General features: G+C 38.0%; 3 protein-coding genes across 3 annotated transcripts; 2 read left to right on the forward strand and 1 right to left on the reverse strand.

Annotated features, from left to right (window-relative positions):
- Window positions 1–2712: 2712 nt before the first annotated feature.
- On the reverse strand, window positions 2713–5324 carry LOC103932635. Its single transcript, XM_009342267.3, has 3 exons — window positions 4833–5324; window positions 4312–4659; window positions 2713–3438 (listed from the first exon to the last, which is right to left on the reverse strand). Exons 1-3 carry the CDS (start codon window positions 5160–5162, stop codon window positions 2941–2943), a joined length of 1176 nt encoding a protein of 391 aa, XP_009340542.1. The 5' UTR covers window positions 5163–5324; the 3' UTR covers window positions 2713–2940.
- A 9720-nt stretch (window positions 5325–15044) lies between these two features.
- LOC103932637 (malate dehydrogenase-like) lies at window positions 15045–17847 on the forward strand. Its single transcript, XM_009342269.3, has 7 exons — window positions 15045–15546; window positions 15734–15892; window positions 15993–16168; window positions 16258–16535; window positions 16809–16944; window positions 17048–17159; window positions 17537–17847. Exons 1-7 carry the CDS (start codon window positions 15348–15350, stop codon window positions 17629–17631), a joined length of 1155 nt encoding a protein of 384 aa, XP_009340544.2. The 5' UTR covers window positions 15045–15347; the 3' UTR covers window positions 17632–17847.
- Window positions 17848–22463: 4616 nt separating this feature from the next.
- On the forward strand, window positions 22464–24128 carry LOC103932291 (organic cation/carnitine transporter 3-like). The gene has a single exon (XM_009341853.3). It carries the CDS (start codon window positions 22464–22466, stop codon window positions 24054–24056), a length of 1593 nt encoding a protein of 530 aa, XP_009340128.2. The 3' UTR covers window positions 24057–24128.
- The last annotated feature ends 45 nt before the right edge of the window (window positions 24129–24173 follow it).

Genomic DNA, 24173 nt, shown 5'->3' on the forward strand with positions numbered 1-24173 from the left:
ATTTTCCTGTTGCTTACGAAGTATACACCAGAAGCTTCTTTTGTTCCCACCCCACCACCCACCCCCCCGGGGGGAGCGGGGGGCGGCCCTCTCTCTCTCTCTCTCGTGTACATACATGGACCCTGGGAAAACATTAGTACTGATCAGTTACGACACGCCCACAACTAAACCACCACCTCTTGAAAATGGCATGGCTGGCTCTATGCGTTTTCACCCCCTACCAAAGGAGAGAGCAACCACTGAAATAAAAACAAAGAAGCAATTAACGTTTATTTGATCCATTTGGAATAAATTAAGGAGACAAAGAGACACTGCACCTTTAACCTAGCTAGTATATTCAAAGAAGCCTATAATTTCTAGCTAATTCAAAATTTGCAAAAAAAAAAAATAAATAAAAAATAAAAAATAAAAAACTGGTGTGTATTTGATCCTATAGGATTGGCATAATAACGAGTAGGGAGTAGTGATGATCTTGAAATAATGTAGTTCGATCGATGCACATATCGGCTAACAAGAAAAAGAACTTCTGCTTTGTATTTAATAAGCTGCACATATAACAGATAAATCCTACAAATATGTGCATTAATTATGTGAAAAATTGAGATGTGTACAGATCTAAGTTGCACAATTGGTAATTTACGTACTAACCTGGATCACTGGGTTTCAAAGACATTTTCTTTTTGTTGTTGACGAATCTTACACACCTTAGGTTACAATACTGAATGAGAGTACTATGTTTAATGCTCGTAGCACCAACAAGGAGTCAACGACTCATAGTTATATAACGTACATAACGTAACTATTAGGAATCCTTATGCATCTGTACATCCTTATTTTAAATCCAAATAGACTAGGAAACCTCTTGCTCATATTACTTAAATTCAATTCATGGGTTAATTTGAGTTTACTACCCGAATTAATCTCAGTTTACTACGATTAAGTTTCTTGGTTTTCAATATTTGGTACATGAAATATTTTTTTGTCATAATTTTGAGATACTCTCATACATCTGTTAAGTTTTCTGTCGAATGCTCCGTTAACTAATGATGTGGCATCCACATAGACAATGATTGGACGCCATGTGTCAATATAGGCCCACATGGTACTAAAAAATTATGTAAATCTATTATATTTTGGATAAATAAGAGTCAGCTTATACTTAAAATATATATAATTTCATCATAAACTACAAAATAGAATGACATATATATTATGAAGTATTGGAACATAATGAAAACATGGGCAATAAGGATATAATGTGTGTTCATTTAAGTATAAAACAAGTCTCTTACAACTTATTGAAAAAAATAAAATAAAATGTAAGATGAAAGTTATCCATTTTTTGTCTAAGTGCTTGGTCTGGTCAGGCTAGGCGGGCATCTCAGCAGGTCTAGATACCATTTCTTAATTTTTAAACGTCTAGGCATTAATCAGGTCGGTGACTAGCCGTCTAGCGTCTAGGCGGGGACTTTTGGAATAATGAACATTAGTAGGCACATGATATATGATCAGTTAATATTCCAAAATCCCAACTGAATTTCCAAGCAATTCATAAGTGACTAGGAGACATTAGGTACCAATGGGATTTCTCCCAATAGGTGCGGTAGTTAAAGAAAATATTCCAACACCAAGTCATTATTGTGGCAAATGACTGTTTGATAAAGAAAATGTATAAGTGCATTAAACAATCATGCTGGTAGCGTGTTCAAAAGAAAAAAAAAATGTAGAGTTGAGAGAATGTGAGACAAATTAGAAAAATCTAAGTGTGTCATTTTCTTATATTATTGGGTTGGAGTTACTTGAAGTCTAAACCTAATTTCCAATTTGTCTTTGAATTAAGTTATGGATTATTTTGAAGCCATAAACTTTATTTTCAGGTGAATTTCGTCACGGGCATCCAAAAACTCAGAATCATCTCTGATGTTATTTATGTTAAATATTTCTCATTTAAAAAAGGATTGGAGTAGCCCAACCAGTCTATTGTTCTGTGCATGGATTTAGCTAGTACGTATGCACTTTTGACATAGTGAATAACATCACACATTTTTTATATTATTCTGTTTTATAATTATGTTATATGGTGATTTTGGTTAACATGTTAGGCATGCTTGGTTGTTTTGAGGCAATACTTTTGAAACATGTTAGAAACAACTTCCCAAAATTACAGAAGTTTTATATGTGGAGCCGGTCTCACGAGTCTCAACAACCAAGGCTTGCAAATGACCTCCTCCATCCATTCATTTTTTGTTTTAGAGAATTTTTTAAACCATGGATTTGGTGGGCTTCATACTTGAACCTGCTCATGACAAAAGGTCTAAAATATGTCTGAAACCGAAATTTAGTCCGGCCGATGTAAAAATAAAAGTACACATGGGCTACTCTGTTAGATTTGGTAGCCCACCTCTGGATAGAAAGAAGAAAGTTGAATATTTCATGTTCTAGCCACTTTTCTTGATTTTGATTTTTTCCACCCATCCATTGTGGAAGGACAATTCTTCATTTCAATTTTTTCTTATCAAACCACCAACCATAAATTTGGAGAACGTTAATAATTTTGTGTGGAATCACGTTTACAAATTACATTTCCTATAGTGAATGTAACATGCATTTAGAAAATATTAATTACATTACTGATTGCGTCTACCAATATTTTTGAAATTCATTAGATTCAGAAAAAAAAAAGAAAGAAAAAAAAAAAGACAACGCAATAGATTAGAATACAAAAAGATCCCTTATTCGACCCCATGCTTGAATTTGTCATTTTAAACTTAGTGGCTTCAAACCCTATTACATACTACATAATACACTTGAAGAAAGGAAGAAAAAACCCAAAACATTACACCACATTAACAAAGTGTACCCACCAATATTTTTGTAATTAAAACCAAACTAACATCCTAGTAATTAAGCTCCATCAGTACGTGAGTAGAAAGTTAATGATCATGGAGATGGTAGAGTACTATCAAATATATCGGCAGGAGCAATGAAATAGTCCATGGAAAGCCCTGGTACATTAAACACAACATCATCAATGCTCCAAGCTTCTTCCATCCTAGTCCTTGTGTACTCCATCGACACCTCGCCACACCGGAAAACTGTGGCGATCGAGCGGCCCTGATGAGCAATGAGCACACCATCGACATCCCTATAGTCAGCAATGCTGCTTCCTATGGTGGTCTCCCAGTACACAGTTTCACTTTCTGGGGTTTCAACTCTGGTGAGGTGTGAGTCCTCTAAATAAATGAGGAGGCCACTCTTTTGGCAAAAATATCCATACAATGCATGTCGGATCACCTCTGCAGGACCCTCACTTCTTTCCATCACAGCCGCTCGATCGGCGGAGACTTTAAGTACAAAGCAGTCATCATCTCCGATTCTTTTCTCTCCCAAGCATTGTGCCTTGGCGAACAAGCTTGCTGTGCTCTTTGGATCTAGGCCCTGCAAATTAAATATAGAGATATTTATTAAATTTTTGATACCAAATGTGTAGGTAGTGTGATGAGTTTGATACCGAATGTGTATCTCAACACTTGATTTTTTTTATGGACAAACAGATTCTTATGAATTCAAGTTTTTATGGGGGCAATGCAATCTTTCTAAATTAAAAATGTATAATTTAATCAAATAATGCATTTAATTAAGGTTTTTAAATTTTTTTCCTCATTTAATTTAAAGGGTATATTCATCCCTAACAAAACATTCAACACTAAATCAAAAGAACCCTTTCTACAAAGTATTGATAATTATGATATTAAGTTGTGAAAAAAATGCTGGTATGAGCCACCGACACACTAGATCCGGCAGCACTTACTAAAGTGCAAAAGCAAAAGTTAAAGCAAGAAATAATACAGAGACACTTTAGTTCAGCATATGTGGTATTCTTGGATGTATATAATACATATGACCAGTATATGAAGTAAGAAGGGCATCACGTGCCATTCTGGTCCCTTTGGAGCTGTTAAGAAAGGGAAAAGAAAAAAAAGTCTGTAGGGAAGGCATGAAACAGTTTTTCTCTATCATTGTCAGCCAAATACCATTTTATTGGGATTGTGATTTGTTCCTTCAATCTCTATCTTTGTTTGGTAAAGGCTATTTCGAATAATTGAAGGCTACGGTTCTTCCTCTTTATAGTTCAAAATCAAAAGTAGTTTGTGCCCAAAATCATAATAGGAATCATTAACATGTAGCATTTACGAAAATTTCTTAAATATAACGAGCGTATGTTCTGTTTTTTATTTTTATTTTTTATAAATTAATTAGTGGTACGATTTATGTCGGAAGATTATTGTGAGAACGGCGTTGTTTGTATACCTGTATGAGGCGGCGCAACGGGCGCTGGGGACCTTTGGCTGCATGAGTACCCAGCCAAGGGGTGTGCCTCCAAACCGTCTTGCCATCACTACCAGCCACCACCTTGTTGCCTCCAACGACCAACTCCAAAGACCACATTCCAGGCAACATCTGCCAAAGAACAAAGCACCCGTTTTCCCCACTTCTTGTTCCCAAAGTCTTCACATTTCTTCCTGCAGAAACCTCCGTTTCACAGCAAACCATCTTCACGCTCCCACTTGCATACATGTTTTTGTTACACTTCTGTTGCTTCAAGCACCCCGTGGCTGCCAAATACTGCTGTATAATGTAATGCGCTATAGAAGTTTCCTACATATTATTAAAAAATAAAAATAAAAAAAACCTAAATTAAACAATATATACCAAAAAATTGAGAGAACATTCGCTCATGCATTTGAGGTTCTGCGCTCAACACCCCTCTGTTCTAGTATCGCTTATATAAGATAATGACAATGATAATATAATGTTGGGTTTTTACTTACAAATGGGATGTCTTTAATGTGAAGGAGGTGATGATCAATTGGGTCATTGGCTTGCGGGATTGGAGCGAGAGGACAGCCTAAAACACCAAGCAAGAGCCTCAAGTCTTGTCCTTTGGCTGGAATAGTACCACCACTGCCATATCCCGAGGCTGACAAATTAGTCCCGTGACTAGGAGGACCACCCTTTTGTGCCCTAAACCATTCACGAATGACTTCCCAAGAGCTCTCCTTTTTGCCACATTCCTCTTGCATTTCCGGGTCTGGCCCTTCCATGAGTGGCGTCAGTGGCTGCGGACACCATATCTGCTTCTTCCTTGCTTTAGAAGCCATAGTTGTTTGATTTGGAAGATGAAGATATATGGTTGAAGAGAAAGATGGAAAGAAGGAATGGATTAATGTAGGTTCGGAGTTGTGAGGTTTTAAAAGAGAGGGAGATCATATTATGGGAAGGTTGGATTGGAAGAGAGCGAGGAGGGAGGGATTGTATGGGTATGAGAGAGACAAAAGGGACAGCTTGTCTGTCCCAGAGTTAATGTTAGAAAAATCAAAATTTTAAATTAAATAATATATCATTAATACAAAATAAGCATGTTAAATTGTTAATCGATATTTAATTAATAATTCAATCATTTGTTTTATCAAATTTAATTTAAAATTTTAGTTACTATAATATTACCGTATGATAAACCACACTATCGCATGTTGGCCTGTCTATTACTTTATTCTTGCTCTCTTTAGGTGTCTCTCTCTTGTCGTTTTATTTCTATATTCATTATTCTCCTTCTTGAGCCGCTCAAAGCCTCTCTTCTTACCGGCTTAATTGGGTTGGCCTGTCCCTATTTCATGTCTTAACCAGTGAAGGACCCTTATGCCCTTTCTAGAAAATTATGGAGTATTATTTCTTATTCTGGTTTTTGGCAAGTGCAAACATAGAGTTGCTAAATGGCATATATCGTTTATACCAAAGTTTGTGTATATGGTTGTAGTACGAACACAATGACAATAATTTAGTTTTTGGTAATACAAACATGTGCTTGGAGCCTAGTTCGTTCCTTTGGATCCCAGAATCCTATGGAAGTCGAAAAACATATAAAGAACGTTTCCGGAGGACCTTATGGCATTCTAGTATGCGATCTTGAGTATGTCAACACGCTTGAGACAAGTCTTAACAGATCTTCAGACAAGTCTTAGCAACACGCTTGGGCCAAGTGGTGCTCGGCATCAGGCAATGAAAGTTGTCGATAGAACTAAGAAGATAACGATATGCCTACCAAGTGCTCGGCTAAATGTTTGAATGAAAAATTGAAAAAAAAATCGGATAATGTTGAATCTTTTACATTGAGACCTCATAAGATAAAAGTTTTGGACTAGTAACAACAACTATAAACCATTTAGCTATGTTATAAGAAGAATTTTCAAACTAAAATATAAGAAGATTGATCATGTTCAATTAACATATGGATGAACGTTGGGTAAATGCGTAATCGAGAGTATTTTTTCTCGTAAATTTACACAAGGTTATTATGGTAACCTAGGCTGAATGCATGCAGGCTTTGCACCCACTCCCATATAGGACAAATCTACCAAATCTTCTTTTACATATTAATTAATTACTCCAAGTCTCAGATCAGTTATCAAAATCAAATCCAAAAACAAGGATCTGCCTCTCATCTTTTGATCCTTTTCTCGGTCAAAACAATAAACACGTATTCACACTTACCAAAGTGGGCCCTCGCAACCCAAGGAATATATATGATACCAATTTTTCGCATGATAGAAGAGTTAACATTAACCCTAATTTGTCAACGTGGCAGGGCTATCGAGCTCTGATGGGGATAGTGAGGAGAAGATGGCCGGCTGTCGAGCTCTGATGGGGATAGTGGGGAGAAGGTGGGGCCTGCAAGAGTCGGGGCCGGATGCTGGTCCCAAATCCAATTTGACAAATACAAATGAAATGAAACGAGCAAGGCAACTGGTAGTGGTGGTGGTGGACGGTCGGCATCAAAGAAAAGGAAATATGACTGATTGAGGAGAGGTTGGGTGTGTGTGAGTGGTGGTGGAGCGGCGGATGTGATGGGTTTAAGGTCTGGGTGATCTTTCAAGGCAAGCTCTCTCTTTGTTTGTTTGTATAATACTAGAAAACGTTCAAGTGTGGTTTTCATTGGTTGGGAGGGGCTTGTAATTGCCATATTGGCTTAGATCCTCATGGAAGTGTGCATTTCAGCCGATGCGGCATATGAATTTAGTATGCCAAGCTTGTCCATTATCGTCAATGTCTTGAGACTTTTGAATCTTTACCCAAAACATGTGTATCTCAATGCTAATAGCTAGGAACTTAGGGCTTGGGTTCGTGTTTGGTCCAAAGTTTAACATAATGTTATGGTTTGTCTTAGCTTTCTCATCGTACCGAAGAAGTACATTTGGATGCGAAAATAACTAAACAGAAAAAGGAAGTTTGAACATGTGTCGAGTTCTGACCCTGCCACATCTGTTTCGTGGGGGACTCCTCACTCACCTTTGAGTGACACTTTGACTGAATATAGTCATTCCACATGTGATTTGGGCCCCATCTCATAACCTTGTAACTCCTTAACTCAGATCCAGGATTTATACTCCATATTTCTTTTGTATGATCATTATGCCTCTTATGTCATATTTCGGGCCCCAAAACGTTTTGTTTAGTTCAGTAATCCAAACTGAATCGGCTTTAATTTATATATACTAGCATATAGGCACACATAAAGTGTGTAAGAATTTTTTTATTTTTTGTTTTTGAAATAGAAGGAAAGAGGAAGAGAGTGATAGAGAATGTGGGAGTGATAATTTTTTTTTTAATTAGAGATATGTTAGAACTACATGTAGGTGAGACTTTGAAAAAAAAAAAAAGTAAAATTTGGTTGTGTGAAATTACATTTCTACCCCATATTTCTTATTCATGTTCTGTTTTAATTAGATGGTTAAGCTGATAATTTCATAGGATTTTGATTGACAATGAGTGTTTTATAAATTAGTAGATATATATATATTAATTATATTTTACATATGTTTGAGAAGATGACGGCCGTTGGATGAATTTAAATCCATTCTCGACTTCCCTCTCTCCCTCTCACTCTATGTCCTCCATCTTCGAAACCCCCTTGTAAGGCTATGACCTCATTCTTCAACTCCACAACCAGATCGGAAACCCTAACGGGTCCAATTGTTCATTTCAATTCCAGTTGAAATAAATGTATGATTGATGTTTTTCCTTGTGTAATTGCGTTTAATTCCTCATTTTTGAAATTAGGGTTCTTAAAATTTTGAATTAGGCTTTTTGATTTTGGGTTATGTATTTGGGGCATCTATTGGAATTACGGCTTCAACTCCACAGCTAATCGGCCGAAAATGATTTGCCCAAAAAAACCTCATTTATTTCCTGACCCGGCCCATAACACATTTTGGGATTCTAAAAGCTTCGGTTCGGGATCGGGACATAAAATACGAGCTGACACTTTCGAGATCAGGATTCGGGGTTGGTTTTTGGTTCGGGTCCCAAACCGAAACCGGCCCTTTACTTGAATACTTTTTTGAAATTAAGTGAAAGTGCATACCTTGTGTCTATGAGCAAACATCTGCAAGAAGGTAACTACAGATTCATTTTGTCTGGTTCCATTTAATTAAATGAAATTTGACTCGTGGATGATTAATCTGTTAAATTAGTGTGTCGTAAGAATACGTGTGAAAAATAAATTAAAAGTCTGTGCATTTAGTTACTTCTGGTGAAGATGCTCTGCTGATCCAACCCCTTTTGGCCTCAATCCAAACATGGAAGACCCAGAAACTCTGAGGACCAATCTCCTCTTCCCTAGCTCAAATAATTGTGCAAAATCAATCAAGTTTGGGTGGAAACAATTCCTCCAAGGCATTCTTGTCTCTTTGGCATCACTCTTTGATGGCCAACAAACCTTCACAGTGTCGACACATATGCCATCCCTACATCGCACTGCTCCACCACTACCACCACCACCACCACCTCATGCACCACAAGCTCCAACATCTGTGACGTGGCCGACTCTGATTGGTCCTGGAATTCAACATCCTCCACCACAATCATATCTGATTGGAGCCTCCAATGCTCCATCTCATTCATCAGAGGCCTCCCTCTCCCTGCCTCCTCCTACTTCTTGGGCGGTGTGGTTGGTGGGTTTCTCCTCCAGTTTTATATTGTTTTCACTTTGTACACTTCATAAATTCTTCTTCATCTCTTCCTCCTCTGCTCCACCACCCTCCTTCACCCAATGACGGACTCAAGATTTTCCTTTTGTGAGACCAAATTTAAAAAGACGTAATATTTAGATTGGATTTGAAATCTCTACATGCATTCCAACTTCCATTTATTTTTTCAGAAATGTTCGATCTTGCACCCTATCATAAACAATTGAAACTTTTTCTCTAACGAGGGCAACAACACAACCCCTACTAGTTTCACGTTTGTTTGTTTATATATTTTTTCTCCATCTCTAAACCAATGATAAAGCTAAAAATTAAAACAAATGGTACCAAATAGCTTCCAAATAAACTAAATTTGTACTTATAAATGGAGCAGCTAGAGTTTTAAAACTTTTTGTTTCAATTTTCAAAAAAAAAAAAAAAAAAAAAAAAAAACAAAGCCAAACAAACCACAGTGATGCGGTTATATGACATCATTAAAAGTGGACATCCTACTAGTGTTTGCACGGCGACAATTTCTATTTTTACTGCGTAAATGTGTAAGTTGACAGTCTCGCTCTCATCTCCTATTATCACGGTTATCTGATTATCTTTATCCTCGATTCTCGTCATTGTAATCTTTACCTCCTCATCTCCTTCTCATTTATAAAACCACGGTATTCCTATTATTTTGAACAACCTCCTCAATCCTGACCGCCATTTTTCTCACTCATCCTCACTCCTAATTGCACCCATTTTTCGATCTTGAACTACTTTTTGCAACAATGGCCAAAAACCCAGTTCGAGTTCTTGTTACTGGTGCCGCTGGTATGGTCATATTTTTCAAAATTAACTTTCTTTTTCCAGTATTTTTCCCGGTTTTGATTTATAGAAAATGTGGATATACTGAGAAGAGTTCGAAATTTCGTTTCTACGTCTTCATTGTTATGAAATCATTAAAATTGGTATTCCTAGTTAATGATCAGAATGTTAGAGTTCTATAACAAAACAGAGCAGTGCACAGAACTAAGAAGAATTCAACAAGGTTTTGATTTCAACAAATAAAAATGCACACGAAAAACGTTGATGCAGAGAAGATGAAGAACTCTCAGAAAATTTTCTTTTTGATTTCATTCAGCTATGACTGAAATGATTAAAGAGCTACAAACTAGAGTGGGGAGGAGATATAGCCGTTTGAGGCGCACTATCTCTCCCATTAAACCAAAACTCACGTGCATCCCACATGCTCACATATAAGTGAGATGTTATACCATGAGACATACTTACATTTAGCCTATTAGCTTTGATTTAATCTCAGCCTTACATTTGAAAACTAAGACAAAAAACAGAATGAAACAAAACACAAGACAGCTGCAAGGCTTAAACATCAACACTCTCCTCTAAGCTGGCAGCTGACTTCACTCCTAGCATCTCTCTGAAATAGTTGAACTTCTCCTTTGGTAGAGCCTTTGTCAGGATATCTGCCATTTGTTCTTCGGATTTGCAATAAACAAGTTCAATCTCATTCTCTTGTATTGCATCTCTGATGAAATGGAATTTCCTGCTAATGTGTCTTGTTTTCTGATGAAACACATGATTCTTGGCAATAGCTATTGCTGAAGTGTTATCACACATTAGCACAGTAGGTTCAACTTGTTCTTCCCCAAAATCTTCCAAAACGAATCTTAACCATTTGGCCTGAGATGTTGCTCCAGCAGCACTTACATATTATGCTTCTGCAGTGGATAATGCTACTGTGTTTTGTTTAACTGATGCCCAAGAGAACACACCTGAGCCAAGACTGAAGGCATACCCTGATGTGCTTTTCATGTCATCAATACTCCCAGCCCAGTCACTGTCACAATATCCTATAAGAACTGCTGACTTTCCTTTCACATATTCAATGCCAAAATCCATAGTACCTTGAATGTATCTTAGTATTCTTCTTGCTGTTCCCATATGTTTCTTAGTTGGACCATGCATAAATCTTGCCAAGAGACTAGTACCAAACATTATATCTGGTCTAGTGGCAGTAAGGTACAGAAGACTTCCCACCAATTTCCTGTATTCAGATTCATCCGCAGCTTCACTTCCATCCTTTTTGCATAACCTATCATTTGCTGCAAGTGGTGTTCCCACAGACTTACAACCTTGCAGTCCAAATTTCTCCAGCATTTTCATTGCATATTTCTTCTGATGTATGAAGATGCTTTTCTTGGTTTGAACAATTCCCATACCAAGAAAGTGATGTAGCAATCCCAAATCAGTCATCTCATAATGCTGCATCATGTCATTTTTGAAACTGTCAAGCATTGTGTCACTGCTTCCAGTGTACACAATGTCATCAACATAGACAGAAACTATGAGGATTCCTGACTTTTCAACCTTAGTATATAAGATGGCTTCATTTGGACTTCTTTTAAAACCTGCCTTGGTGAAGTAAGAGTCAATTTCTTCATACCAAGCTCTTGGAGCTTGTTTAAGGCCATATAGTGCCTTACTTAACTTATACACTTTATCCTCCTTGCCTTGTATAACAAACCCTTGAGGCTGATCAACATAAACTTCCTCTTTGAGTACACCATTAAGGAATGCAGATTTTACATCTAACTGGAATAGTTGCCATTCTTTCTGAGCTGCAAGAGCAATCAGGGTCCTTATGGTATCAAGCCTAGCAACTGGTGCAAAGGTTTCATTAAAGTCAATGCCTGGCTTTTGTGAATAACCTTTTGCAACCAGTCTAGCTTTGTTTTTCTGAATGCTTCCATCAAGATTCAGTTTTGTTTTGTATACCCATTTCACACCTATCACAGGTTTGTTAGATGGTCTATCTACCAGCATCCATGTATTGTTCCTCTCAATCATGTCTAGCTCAGTTTGCATAGCTTTCATCCAAGACAAATCTAGGGCAGCCTCTTCAAAATTCTCAGGTTCCATAATGCATACATTACACTGTGCAATGACTTCATTTAAGGATCTCCATTTCTTTGGAGTAGAATCATAGCTCTGTGATGGATCAATGATTGAACTCGGATCATCAACATCAATATTCAAATCATCTAGTGAAGTATCAGAAATAGCCTCAGGGAATACACTTTCATCTTGAACATTTGACCCTTGAATTAGATCAAATTCTGCCATATCAGTAGTAATCGATACACTGGACAGTTTTCCAGGGCTGTCATTCCAATTCCATCCAGCACTCTCATCAAATACTACATCTCTAGACAGTATAATCTTACTAGTGATAGGATCAAATAATCTGTATCCTTTTTCACTGGTTCCATAACCCACAAACACACATTTGTGACTGTTGCACTCAAGCTTGTGTCTCAAATTTATGTGAACATGAACATAACATACTGACCCAAAGATCTTCAAATGTGCAATTCCAGGTTTTCTCCCACTGTAGGATTCAAAATGAGTCTTTTTATCCAATGCCTTAGTAGGACATCTGTTGAGGAGATACACTGCAGTGTGGACAGCTTCTGCCCAAAACTGGTATGGCATGCCCTTTTCATGTAGCATAGTTTTAGCCATCTCCACCACAGTTCTGTTCTTTCTTTCTGACACACCATTCTGCTGTGGTGTGTATGACATGGTTAGTTGCCTTTGAATCCCAGAAACATTGCAGTAGTCACTGAATTTAGAAGACAAGAACTCACCACCCCTATCACTTCTTAGATACTTGATTTTGTACCCACACTGCAATTCTGCCATTGCTTTGAACCTTTTGAAATACTCCAATGCCTCAGATTTGTACCTCAGAAAGTAGACCCATGTCATCCTTGTACAATCATCAGTGAACAGAATGAAGTACTTGTTTCCAGCATTTGAAGCAACTTGCATTGGACCACAGATATCAGTATGAATCAATTCAAGTGGAATTTAGCTCTCCAAGCAGATTCTCTTGGAAACTCATCCCTATGTTGTTTGCCAAGCATACATCCTTCACAGATATTCTTGGAATTTTCCAAGTGAGGTAGCCCATGAACCATTTCTTGCTCCCTGAGCTGCAGCAAACCTCTTGTGTTTAAGTGACCTAGCCTCTTGTGCCAGATCTGTATGCAATGAGATTCACTAGCTTTTAATGCTAGTGGTGTGGCAGACATCATTGTTAGAGGGAAGCATCTGTTGCTAGTCATTTGAACCTTAGCAACCAGTCCATTCAAGTTCCAGCTATCAAATATACAGACTGCATTATCACCAAATAGCAGATAGTAACCATGTTCCAGCATTTGCCCCACACTTAGAAGATTTTCATCCAAGCCAGGTACTAGCATTACTTCTTGTATGTGCTTTCTTCCCATTTTGGTTTCAATGAAAAATGTGCCTATTCCTGCTACACTCACCACTTCACCAGTTCCCATTTTTACTTTTGCATTCAGATTTCTACTCACATTCACCAGCAAGTTTTCATCTCCTGTCATGTGGTTGCTACAACCACTGTCAATATACCAAGTGTTATTGACCTTCACCTGAGACACAGAATTGCAAGCAAAGAACAAAGCTCCCATATCATCAACCTGATGTGCATAGTTTGCCTTCTGCACCACTTTGTTCCCATTACAGTTTCTGACTTCATGACCAAATTTATGGCAATTTGTGCATTTAGGTTTTCCTTCAAACCAGCACTTTCCATAGTGCAGTTTATCACAATGTTTGCAAGCTGTTTTGTTCGAATCATGTGAATTATTCTGCTTAGAGATAAAATTAGGCTTAGTATCCCATTTTTTCCCTTTGTTCTTCCAACTTTTCCCTGATTTATGTGTACCAGAGAACCCACTGGGTTTTTGAAACTTAGAACCAACATTTAGGCTAGCAAATGCCTTTTCAGTAGAATGATCAGTATGCATATCAAGCCTTTGTTCATAACCCTTCAGAGAAGCAACCACTTCTTGAATTTCAAGTGTTTCGATATCCTTTGAGTGTTCAATCACAGCACAGATAGAGTCATAACTTCTAGGCAAGCTTATAAGTAATTTTTGAACAACCCTCTCCCTAGATAGTTCTTCACCATAACTCCTCATTTGATTCATGATGTCAAACAGTTTAGTAAGGTATGCAGACAAAGATTCATCATCTCTCATCCTAGTATACTCGAACTCTCTGCGTAAACCTTGTAATTTCACATTTCTAACCTGTTTATCACCTCTGAATTCTTGCTGTAGGATATCCCAAGCTCCTTTGGAGGTTTCTTCATTTGAAATCCTGGGAAAAATTTGATCAGATACAGCTCCTTGAATCAACCCAAGAGCCTTAGCATCCTTCATTATGATCTCCGCAGCACTTGTTGAAATTTGAGTAGCTGCATCTTTCTCCTTCTTTTCATCAGTTACCTCAACCACAGTAGATGATTCTGGGATAGTAAACCCAGTCTCTACAAGATCCCACAGTCCATGAGACCTGAGAATGGTTCGCATTCTGATATTCCAGAATTCATAGTTCTCACCATTGAAAATAGGAGTACGAAGTTCAGAACTCATTGATCCAGCCATGTTAGACACAGATCTTCGTTTTTAAGAAACTCGATTCTTCAGTGATTCACTGAAGAACCCAGAAAACATAGATTCACGCCCAGATTAAAGCGATGAACCTGGCTCTGAGGCCATGTTAGAGTTCTATAACAAAACAGAGCAGTGCACAGAACTAAGAAGAATTCAACAAGGTTTTGATTTCAACAAATAAAAATGCACACGAAAAACGTTGATGCAGAGAAGATGAAGAACTCTCAGAAAATTTTTATTTTGATTTCATTCAGCTATGACTGAAATGATTAAAGAGCTACAAACTAGAGTAGGGAGGAGATATAGCCGTTTGAGGCGCACTATCTCTCCCATTAAACCAAAACTCACGTGCATCCCACATGCTCACATATAAGTGAGATGTTATACCATGAGACACACTTACATTTAGCCTATTACCTTTGATTTAATCTCAGCCTTACATTTGAAAACTAAGACAAAAAACAGAATGAAACAAAACACAAGACAGCTGCAAGGCTTAAACATCAACACAGAAAACCCAAATCTCCTCCCAAAGTCTAACACGATTATTTTACTTTCCAAGATTTCTTATCATTATTATTATTAGTTTCTTGCATAGACCAAACAGAAAGACGTATAGGTTCTTTTCTTTGGAATATATAATTAATAAAAAAAATTCTGTATTTACATTATCTTGTGGACTTTGTTCTGGTATCTGATTGCCTTGTTGAAGAGGTGTCCCTGTAGGCTGTAGATTCTTTGTTTGATTGATGGTATTCTTAGAGATATATATAAACATAGGGTTGGATTTGTTTTGATTTTAACGAGAATTCTTTGTTGCATGCCTGTTTGTTTTCTGAGAAAAATGGAGAGGATTGTAGAACTGCTTCAGAAAATGGAGAATATGAATGTTGTACTGATTCAGAAAAGTTTGGTTGTTCTGTTCACTATTGTCTTCTTTTGGAAGCTCATAAAATACATGTGGAGCTTCTTGAATATGGAGAAGGATCCTGTGACTGTTTTGGTCACCGGTGCTGCAGGCATGCCTGAATTTATAGCTTAATCTTGATGTCCAATTTCATGATATTGAAAATACTTGGCATACATTTGTAATAATTGTCTTTCAGTTTATTGAGATTATGAAAAGGGTCATGCTTTTAAATGTAAAACTTGCGTAGTTCCGAAATCTTGAAAACTCGCTGAAGATTCATGCTTGATGTTGAACAGGGAAAATAGGGTATGCTATTGTTCCGATGATTGCGAGGGGGGTCATGCTAGGCCCTGACCAGCCTGTAATTCTGCACATGCTTGGTATTGAACCTGCAGCTGAAGCCTTGAATGGGGTGAAAATGGAACTAATTGATGCTGCCTTTCCTCTTCTCAAAGGTATGCTTCATAAAGTCTGATGTTGAACACGAATTTATCGTAAACTGATATTTCCTTTGAGGATAATTCTTATTAAACTTTACCTTGTACATGTCTGTAGGTGTTGTTGCTACAACCGATGCTCAGGAAGCTTGTAAAGATGTCAATATTGCTATTATGGTCGGTGGGTTCCCGCGGAAGGAAGGTATGGAAAGAAAGGATGTGATGTCGAAAAATGTATCAATCTACAAGGCTCAAGCTTCAGCACTAGAAAAGCATGCTGCTTCAGATGTCAAGGTGAGAAGCCGTACGAAATGCGTGTATATACTTTTTTGTTCTCTCTTTGGCAAAGAATTTTAGTAATGCGTTACCAGTTTACCGTGTAGGTTCTGGTGGTTGCCAATCCAGCAAACACTAATGCACTCATCTTGAAAGAATATGCACCTAAAATTCCAGAGAAGAACATCACATGTCTTACAAGACTAGATCATAACAGAGCTTTGGGACAAATCTCCGAGAAGCTAAACGTTCACGTTGGTGACGTGAAGAATGTTATCATCTGGGGCAATCACTCTTCAACTCAGTATCCTGATGTTAATCATGCAACTGTCACAACTAGCAGTGAAGAGAAGCCTGTCAGGGAACTTGTGGCTAATGATCAATGGTAACCCTCCTTTTTCTGACCCGAAAACACACTAAAACATTATGAAATGAAAAAAAGGTATATAAAATGGATGGTTTTGGGAGTGTTAGAAGCTAGAAACGCTTCCCCTCCTTTACACAAATTCTTCATCCATTTTGTGCTAATTTTTTAATAAGGGTCAACTCCATGAAATGGTGTATATTTGTTCAACCATGGAGGTACAAATTCTCCGATCATCCAACTCATCGAACTTACTAATTTGTTGCTAATATGCTGTTATTGGTTGTTCTTTAGGTTAAATACCGAGTTCATCACCACTGTGCAGCAGCGCGGTGCAGCCATTATTAAGGCTCGGAACCTATCAAGTGCAGTATCTGCTGCAAGTTCCGCTTGTGATCACATACGTGATTGGGTTCTTGGGACTCCTAAGGTTTCTTGTTATCTTTATCAATATTATTTTCTTTCAAAGCTAGTGGCATTTTTGCTTCTTCATATAATCTATACAAATTTAATATTTCTTTGCTGTCATCCAGGGGACATGGGTTTCAATGGGAGTGTACTCTGATGGTTCTTATGGAATTCAGAAAGGCCTAATTTATTCCTTCCCTGTTACATGTGAGAAAGGACAATGGTCAATTGTGCAGGGTAAGTTATATTTTGTGTTCGTTGTTATCTTCCTTAATGATTAAAAACCTGAGTCTTGAACTCAAATCATGAGTAGGCAGCAACAAAGTACTGTCATTAAGGATAGTCAAATATCTTCATACAGTAATGGTTCTGGAAAATAAAGTTGGGATAGGTTATGGAATGCACTGAATTGATAACTTTTAGTTGCTAAAAACTTCATAGGCAATCTCAAATTAGAGTTCATGGATAGATCTAACCGCGTATGGATTCCATCGGATGATTCAGCATTCTCTATTCTAAAGTGTTTGTGAAAGTTTGCGATACGTAACAACTAATCCTCTATGAGACTGTTTCAGTGCACTCGCTGATTGAACGCTTGCTTATTTTTAATGCAGGACTCAAGATTGACGAGTTCTCGAGGGGGAAGTTGGATGCAACTGCAAAAGAGCTCATTGAGGAGAAATCGTTGGCCTACTCATGTCTTAATTGAAAATGAACTTCTCTTATCTCATGGAATAATGATAGGAGCCTTGGACGGGCTCAGTAATCCATCAAATAAATTAATAACACAAATTTGTTTTCTACGTAGTTGTAGACAGTATGTGATTTGTTATCCAATTGTTAGTTTTTCTGTGGCTAAATTGTTCATCACAGTGCATGCACATGCTTATATCAATTATTTATTGCAATATATTCATAAGACCTATTTGAGAAAACACTGGATGTGATTGAGGATTGATCACTTGGGATTTTTTTGGTTTCTATACAATGATATTACGTAGAAGGGAATTGAGCACGGACATCGGGTTCGTGGATAGATTCTCCTAATCAATTAATTACTTGTAAGTCCCTTGCAGAAACTTCAGATATAAAACTGGGACTTTGTGTTGATAGAGAAATATGAAATTGGAAAATTCAACACTGGGATTGTGTCGCACAACAGCCAGTAGACAAAATGGAATAGATTGGATTAGTTGGATTCACTTTATACTGCCTCGCTGCATACAATGTGTTGCTGATTTACACAACAAAGTCGTTCCCCATAAGCGTGAGGATTTGTGAGTGCAACCTTATTGGTTAGGCAGGCCTTGGTGTTTACTTTTTTCTATTTTTTTTGGGATTGCAATTTAACTTAATATTATATAGTTTGTTCTAAATGATGCATGATTTGTAGTTTGTTCTAAATGATGCACGATAGTGTTATTTAACTCATATTAAGTTTGGATGGCCATGGGCCAACAAGTAAGAAAGTCCAAATACGGTTGTGGCCATGAACATCCCAGCAAAACTAGGTGCACGCTGAAGCAAAGAGAAGCCCAACAAGGGCTTGGGCTAAAGCGAATGGTAGCCCAATAGCATCAGGCTACATACCACACGAACATGAGCCTTGCATGGGGTCGGGCCTGAGAAACAAAAGTCCAACAACAACAGTTGCAGGTTGCAAGACCATGCAGCCCAACGAGGCGAGGAGGCGAGGAGAGACAGCCTAGCAAAACCTAGCAAAAGCTGGGCAGTTTTAAGATAGAAGCCCAAAGGATTGGGCTTGGACCATCAACATGCAACTGACACAAAATTTTGGGTTGCTGGCCTTGATGCCAAACATTGTTGTTTTCGCTCTGTGCAGTAGGCGCGGTTAAGGGTAAGCACGGGCCAGATCGCACCCAAATCTGAAGGGACCAAACCAGACCCATTTTAAAATGCAACGAGGGCGGGCCAGATCAGGTAGTAGAATTTCTGAATTTAGAATCGGACCTGAACCAGCCCATTTCAAACAAGCCAGTCAGGCAGAGTCCACAGGTCCAACCCAAATCCTCTTTACAAGCCATCTTTGTCGATCTGGAGCTCACCGTCATTGACAAGGTCCACTGTCGTTGTTGTGCCATCTTCGTCTATTTTCGATATCCAGTATCCCTCAGGTCCTTTGCGCAACCATCTTTGCCGAACTAGAGTCCATTGTCTTCCTCCAATCTAGGGCCTCATGCCATCTTGATAATCTGAGTATGATTTCAATAAAACCAAGGGAGAGACTGAGTGAGAGAAAAAGACAGGTGGAGAGGGTAGGACCAACTGACCAAACACGATGCCTCTTGCGCGAGCTTCTCAAAGAAGGTGTTGTGGTGAATTTTGATTTTAATTCAAAGAGAGGTTGTCCCATTTGCTCCCACAGAGACATTGCCGAAACACCAACCATCTAAATTCAAACAAAGAGATCTAACAACAAATCATTTTCTCTTCCACAATCAAATAAAATTCCTAAAGAAAATCCCAATTGAATTTGACAAAAGGATTGTGTTTGGAAAGAACAAGAAAAATAGATGGGGAGTCTGGGGGTGGAAGCTAGGAGGGAGAAATGAGAAGATGGGGAGTTTGGGGGAGTGGAAAGTTTAATGTATGTTATAAACGGGTCGTCCAGGGCCTCATGATACTAAATTTTTAGACTCACCCCGCCGGTAAATACCTCTGCCTCGTCCTGTTTCTTCTTTACTAAATTAGGACTTGCCCTGAACCAATTGTATCCGTTCCTCCTAGCGGGTCCTAGACCTGTTTACCCACCTTTAGGCGTGGCTTGGTGGTGTGACTCAGCTGCAATTTTTCTTTTTTTCTTCTTCTCTCGGCTTGGCCTTAGGCCGAGACGACTCGCAATTAGTTTTTTAAATCCCTAGTTTTTACTTCTATTTTCTTATTTTGTTTTACTCACACAATTCAACATAGCAATTCCAATATCATAATAAAACATAATATTACGTATGCAAAATGAACATAATAATATTGCGTATGCTTGAACAAGATATATATACATATATATACACATATATATATACATACATACATACATACATACATATATATATATATATTAAGCAATATATGCAATATAAGGCAATACATAAAACATAGATAAATTAGGGGTTCGTGCATAATGGTGAACGTTTTTATGCATCAAGGCTTATAAAATATCAATTTCTTGTTTTAGGAGAATCTGGATTGGATGGAAACGAAGAAAGCATTTGAATGCTTAGTTGTAGAGAAGAACCTCATACCAAAACCTTCAGTTCCTTAGTGCAGCAACGGAAGCATGTTGATAACATGTTGTAGGTGTATTTTACTGAGGGATTATAAAGAGGGAGAGGGCTAGCAGTAGACAGAGAAAGATGAGAGAATTTGGTGATTCTATTGTGATGATTTCTCATATCATCGTGCGTTTATTTATGGTAGTAACGAAGGGAGAATCCTTGTCTTTCAGGTAATACATTACAACTTGGAAACTATCTAAAAGATACTAATCCCATAAGAATTTATGTAATCACACTTAATTTAGGACTGCAACCATTTCTAAATTAAAAAAAGCATTGTTTCTAAAATCTAAAAATAGCATTTTTTATTTTTTGGATTGTAATTTGAAAATGGGTGGTGCAATTCACATACCTCTTTTTATTTTTCACAAACGCTTATTAATTTTGTTCATCGATCTTATTAAAGTCAATTGATCCAACGGTCATAAATTGAGAAATGCGTGTAAGAAGTAAAATTAGATGTGTGTATGTACCACCCTTTGAAAACACAGAGAACTGATTCCATTTGTTCTCTCACCATCTACCTATCACAAAATAAAAATCCTTAAAAAAGAGAGATGTTGGGAGAGCTTTGAATTTCTTGAAGAGAGATAAATTGTATAAATGGGTTAGGCACCTTTTTTATCCAAATGAGTGGCATCAAATATGCCCTATTTTTATTGAAGGGGTAACTCCTAAACGTTGGGCAAGCAACTGAACCTCATCTTGTTGTTCTTTTTTTTGTTTAACACAATATACTAATAGGCGGAGATAACTGAGGAAAATTTTAATTATTTTCGTATTATTATGCACCCAAGAGTGAAGATATACATATATATTGACTACATGAGTCATCGTCCACCTTTTAAACATTATTATAGTGCTCTTCCATGTGGAAAATAAAATCCAAACAAAATCATACATCCAGTGAGCTGGGAAGTCTGCATATATAATAATAAAAGGTCGATGTTGCTGGCTAATTACTGATCACAAGCATTGAATGTTATTCCGATTAAGAAGCCAAATGCCAAATTGTTGCTAATTGAGCCAATTTCGACCTACCATCCTTTTTTGTATGTTTCCCTTCACATAATGTTGAGCCTTACCAGTTTTCAGTCGTTCAAAACGTTTGCATGTGCAGGGCAAGACTTGGTATATATATAGAATTCATGTGTTTTGATACGCATTGTGATCAATTTATTTGTATTATAACTAGTTTTCTAGTACTATTATATGATTTTAGCTTCAAACTATATCTGTTCTAGTGTTAATATTAATTGGAGCTTCAAATATTCAAATGCATGAAATTATCAAATCTAAATAATTTGTTCTTTGTTACTATTTATGCATGTATAAAGATACAAGTATTCTTTCCGACAATGATTCATACCCCTATTAATTGTTTTTATTTAACTATATAAGTGACTTGTCACGTGATAAGTAGTATCCTTATCATCTAAAGATCATCTTTAGAAAAATTTAGTTAACTTTAAGACCTTTTAGCCATCCATGTATGATAAATAAATCGATGATTATGATAATAATTAAGTAATATCCTCATAATTTACCGTCAACTAGTTTGATTCATATAGATGATTAAACAATCTCCAAATCAAATGAAGTTTTCTTAAAATGATCTTTATATGATGATAAAGGAAATGAACCGTTCGAATAATGATACAATGAAACAACGCCACATCGTTATATAATAAAAAATGGCTAAGCGTCGTTATAGAATAAAAAATGACTAAGGAGAATAATATCTAATAATGTGGGTCAACAATGTGGGCAGCAGGCAGAAGACTTCCTCATACTTTACACCATATTGGTTGTTTGCCATTTATTATCGCAATCAGACCTTCTTAGTTCTTACACGAGATATGCTTGTCTATTTATTATTTTTTTGCCAAAAGATATGCTTGTTTAATTAATTCAGTTCAATCTACCAAAATTTAAAATAAAAATTCAGTTTATAAAAATTCAAGTAATCTACCGAAATAAAACTCTATGATGTCTTTGTATGAACATACCTTGTGTGATAGGATCTCTTAATTGTCAATTTTCAATGATCATGTAGCTAATCACTGTCTTAATGACATTTAGACAAATAATGAAGATGGGAAAGAAAGAGATGTGCGAGAAAAAAAACGTGGGGAAATATAACATTATTCACTACAACTTTGAGAAAGTTGGCCTAACAGCCTATAAAAACGTTCGCTATATTTCACTAAGATCATAGCTCAAACCTTAGCTTTTAGCTCTGAACCAAATGGCCGATTCAACCCCTCTTCTATCCGAAACAAACTCGGCTGAGCCAGAACCCCCTGTGCTCCACAAACACCTCCCATCCCTCGACTCCACGATCGAGCGGTGCATCGGAGATTTTGGATGGGCCCAATTTCTCCAAGCCTTCCTTGTAGCATTCTCATGGTTCTTTGATGCCCAACAAACCTTCATCACTGTCTTCGCCGACGCAGTGCCAACATGGCACTGCACCCTCCTCACTGAGCAACCCAACTCATGCAACTCAGCCTCCAATATTTGCCAACTTCCTCAAAACGCATGGGCCTGGGACAGGGCCAAACACACTTCCATAATCTCCGAATGGAACCTGGACTGCTCCTCATCACTCATCACGGGATTGCCGGCCTCAGCCTTCTTCATAGGATGTTTAATTGGCGGGCTGGCCCTGGCCACACTTGCTGACACCTCACTAGGTCGCAAAAACATGCTCTTTCTCTCATGTCTCATGATGTCTTTATCCACCTTCTTCACTTCCTTCTCCACCAACATATGGATCTACTCCGTCCTTCGATTCATCACCGGGTTCGCCCGTGCCACCATCGGTACTTCCGCCCTTGTCTTATCAACAGAGCTCGTTGGAAGGCGGTGGCGTGGACGGGTTGCTGTTATGGGATTCTTCTGTTTCACTCTAGGGTTTCTCTCCCTCCCAGCTATAGCATACGCTCACAGAGCTCACTCATGGAGAACACTCTATTTTTGGACCTCAATCCCCACATTATTGTACTCTATAATGGTTCATTTTTTGGTTTGTGAGTCACCAAGATGGCTCTTCGTGCGAGGTCGAAAAGAAGATGCAATTGAAACCCTAAAATGCATTGCACCCGTCAATAGCACTACTACCAAAGCCCCACTTACCTCGAGCTTTATTTCGAGCTTGTCCTTCGAGCAAGAAACGTCGAAGGTCGATCTCTACTCTGCAATCGATGCTTTGGTGAAGCGAAAATGGGCTTTGCGGAGATTGTCTGCGGTTATGGCAATCGGATATGGTATCGGAATGGTATATTATGGCATGCCATTAGCTTTGGGAAGCTTGGAATTCAATCTCTACTTAAGCGTCACGCTCAACGCCTTGTCCGAATTGCCAGCTTCATTAATCACATTCTTCTTCATCGATAAAATGAACAGGAAACTCTCAGTCTTGGTTTTCACTAGTCTTAGTGGGGTTTGTAGCTTCATGTCCGTGTTAAAAGGTATTCATCCAATATGGACACGGTTGCAAATAGGGTTCGAGCTCGTGTCCTTCTTCAGCGCATGCTTGGCTTTCGGTGTGTTGCTTATATTTACAATTGAGCTATTTCCGACTTGCGTAAGGAACTCGGCTCTGTCGATTGTTAGGCAAGCGGTGGTGTTAGGAGGCGTTTTTAGTCCCATGCTGGCGGCCTCCGGGAGAGCCAACGGTGGGGTTTTGCCGTATGGAGTGTTTGGGGTTGTGATTGGTGTTTGTGGGTGCTTTGTGGTTTGTTTGCCAGAGACAAGAGGGAGAGGGATTTGTGATACGATGGATGAAGAAGAGTTTAAAGTGACAATTGCTTGTAATGCGGTTGGTGATCATGTCTAGATTGATTGCAACTTCTTAGTTCTTTGTCTTGTAAGGCTTGCCTCTTACAATATCTTAGCTTTGCGTTTTTGGATGGGATGTAGAGGTAGAGATTTTGGTTTGAATTGTCTTTCTTCT

The sequence above is a fragment of a genome, unplaced genomic scaffold, assembly GCF_019419815.1.
Source record: "Pyrus x bretschneideri cultivar Hongxiangsu unplaced genomic scaffold, Pyrus_bretschneideri_v1 Contig7, whole genome shotgun sequence".
In the NCBI taxonomy this organism is placed as follows: domain Eukaryota; kingdom Viridiplantae; phylum Streptophyta; class Magnoliopsida; order Rosales; family Rosaceae; genus Pyrus; species Pyrus x bretschneideri.

Coding starts and splice junctions, on each gene's coding strand:
- LOC103932291 (XM_009341853.3), top strand. CDS start 22,464: ATGGCCGATTCAACCCCTCTTCTATCCGAAACAAACTCGGCTGAGCCA.
- LOC103932637 (XM_009342269.3), top strand. CDS start 15,348: ATGCCTGTTTGTTTTCTGAGAAAAATGGAGAGGATTGTAGAACTGCTT. Junction 16,169..16,257: donor ATGCTGCTTCAGATGTCAAG/GTGAGAAGCCGT, acceptor TTTACCGTGTAG/GTTCTGGTGGTTGCCAATCC. Junction 17,160..17,536: donor ACAATGGTCAATTGTGCAGG/GTAAGTTATATT, acceptor TTTTTAATGCAG/GACTCAAGATTGACGAGTTC.
- LOC103932635 (XM_009342267.3), bottom strand. CDS start 5,162: ATGGCTTCTAAAGCAAGGAAGAAGCAGATATGGTGTCCGCAGCCACTG. Junction 4,660..4,832: donor ACATTAAAGACATCCCATTT/GTAAGTAAAAAC, acceptor AATAATATGTAG/GAAACTTCTATAGCGCATTA. Junction 3,439..4,311: donor CGTTGCGCCGCCTCATACAG/GTATACAAACAA, acceptor TTTAATTTGCAG/GGCCTAGATCCAAAGAGCAC.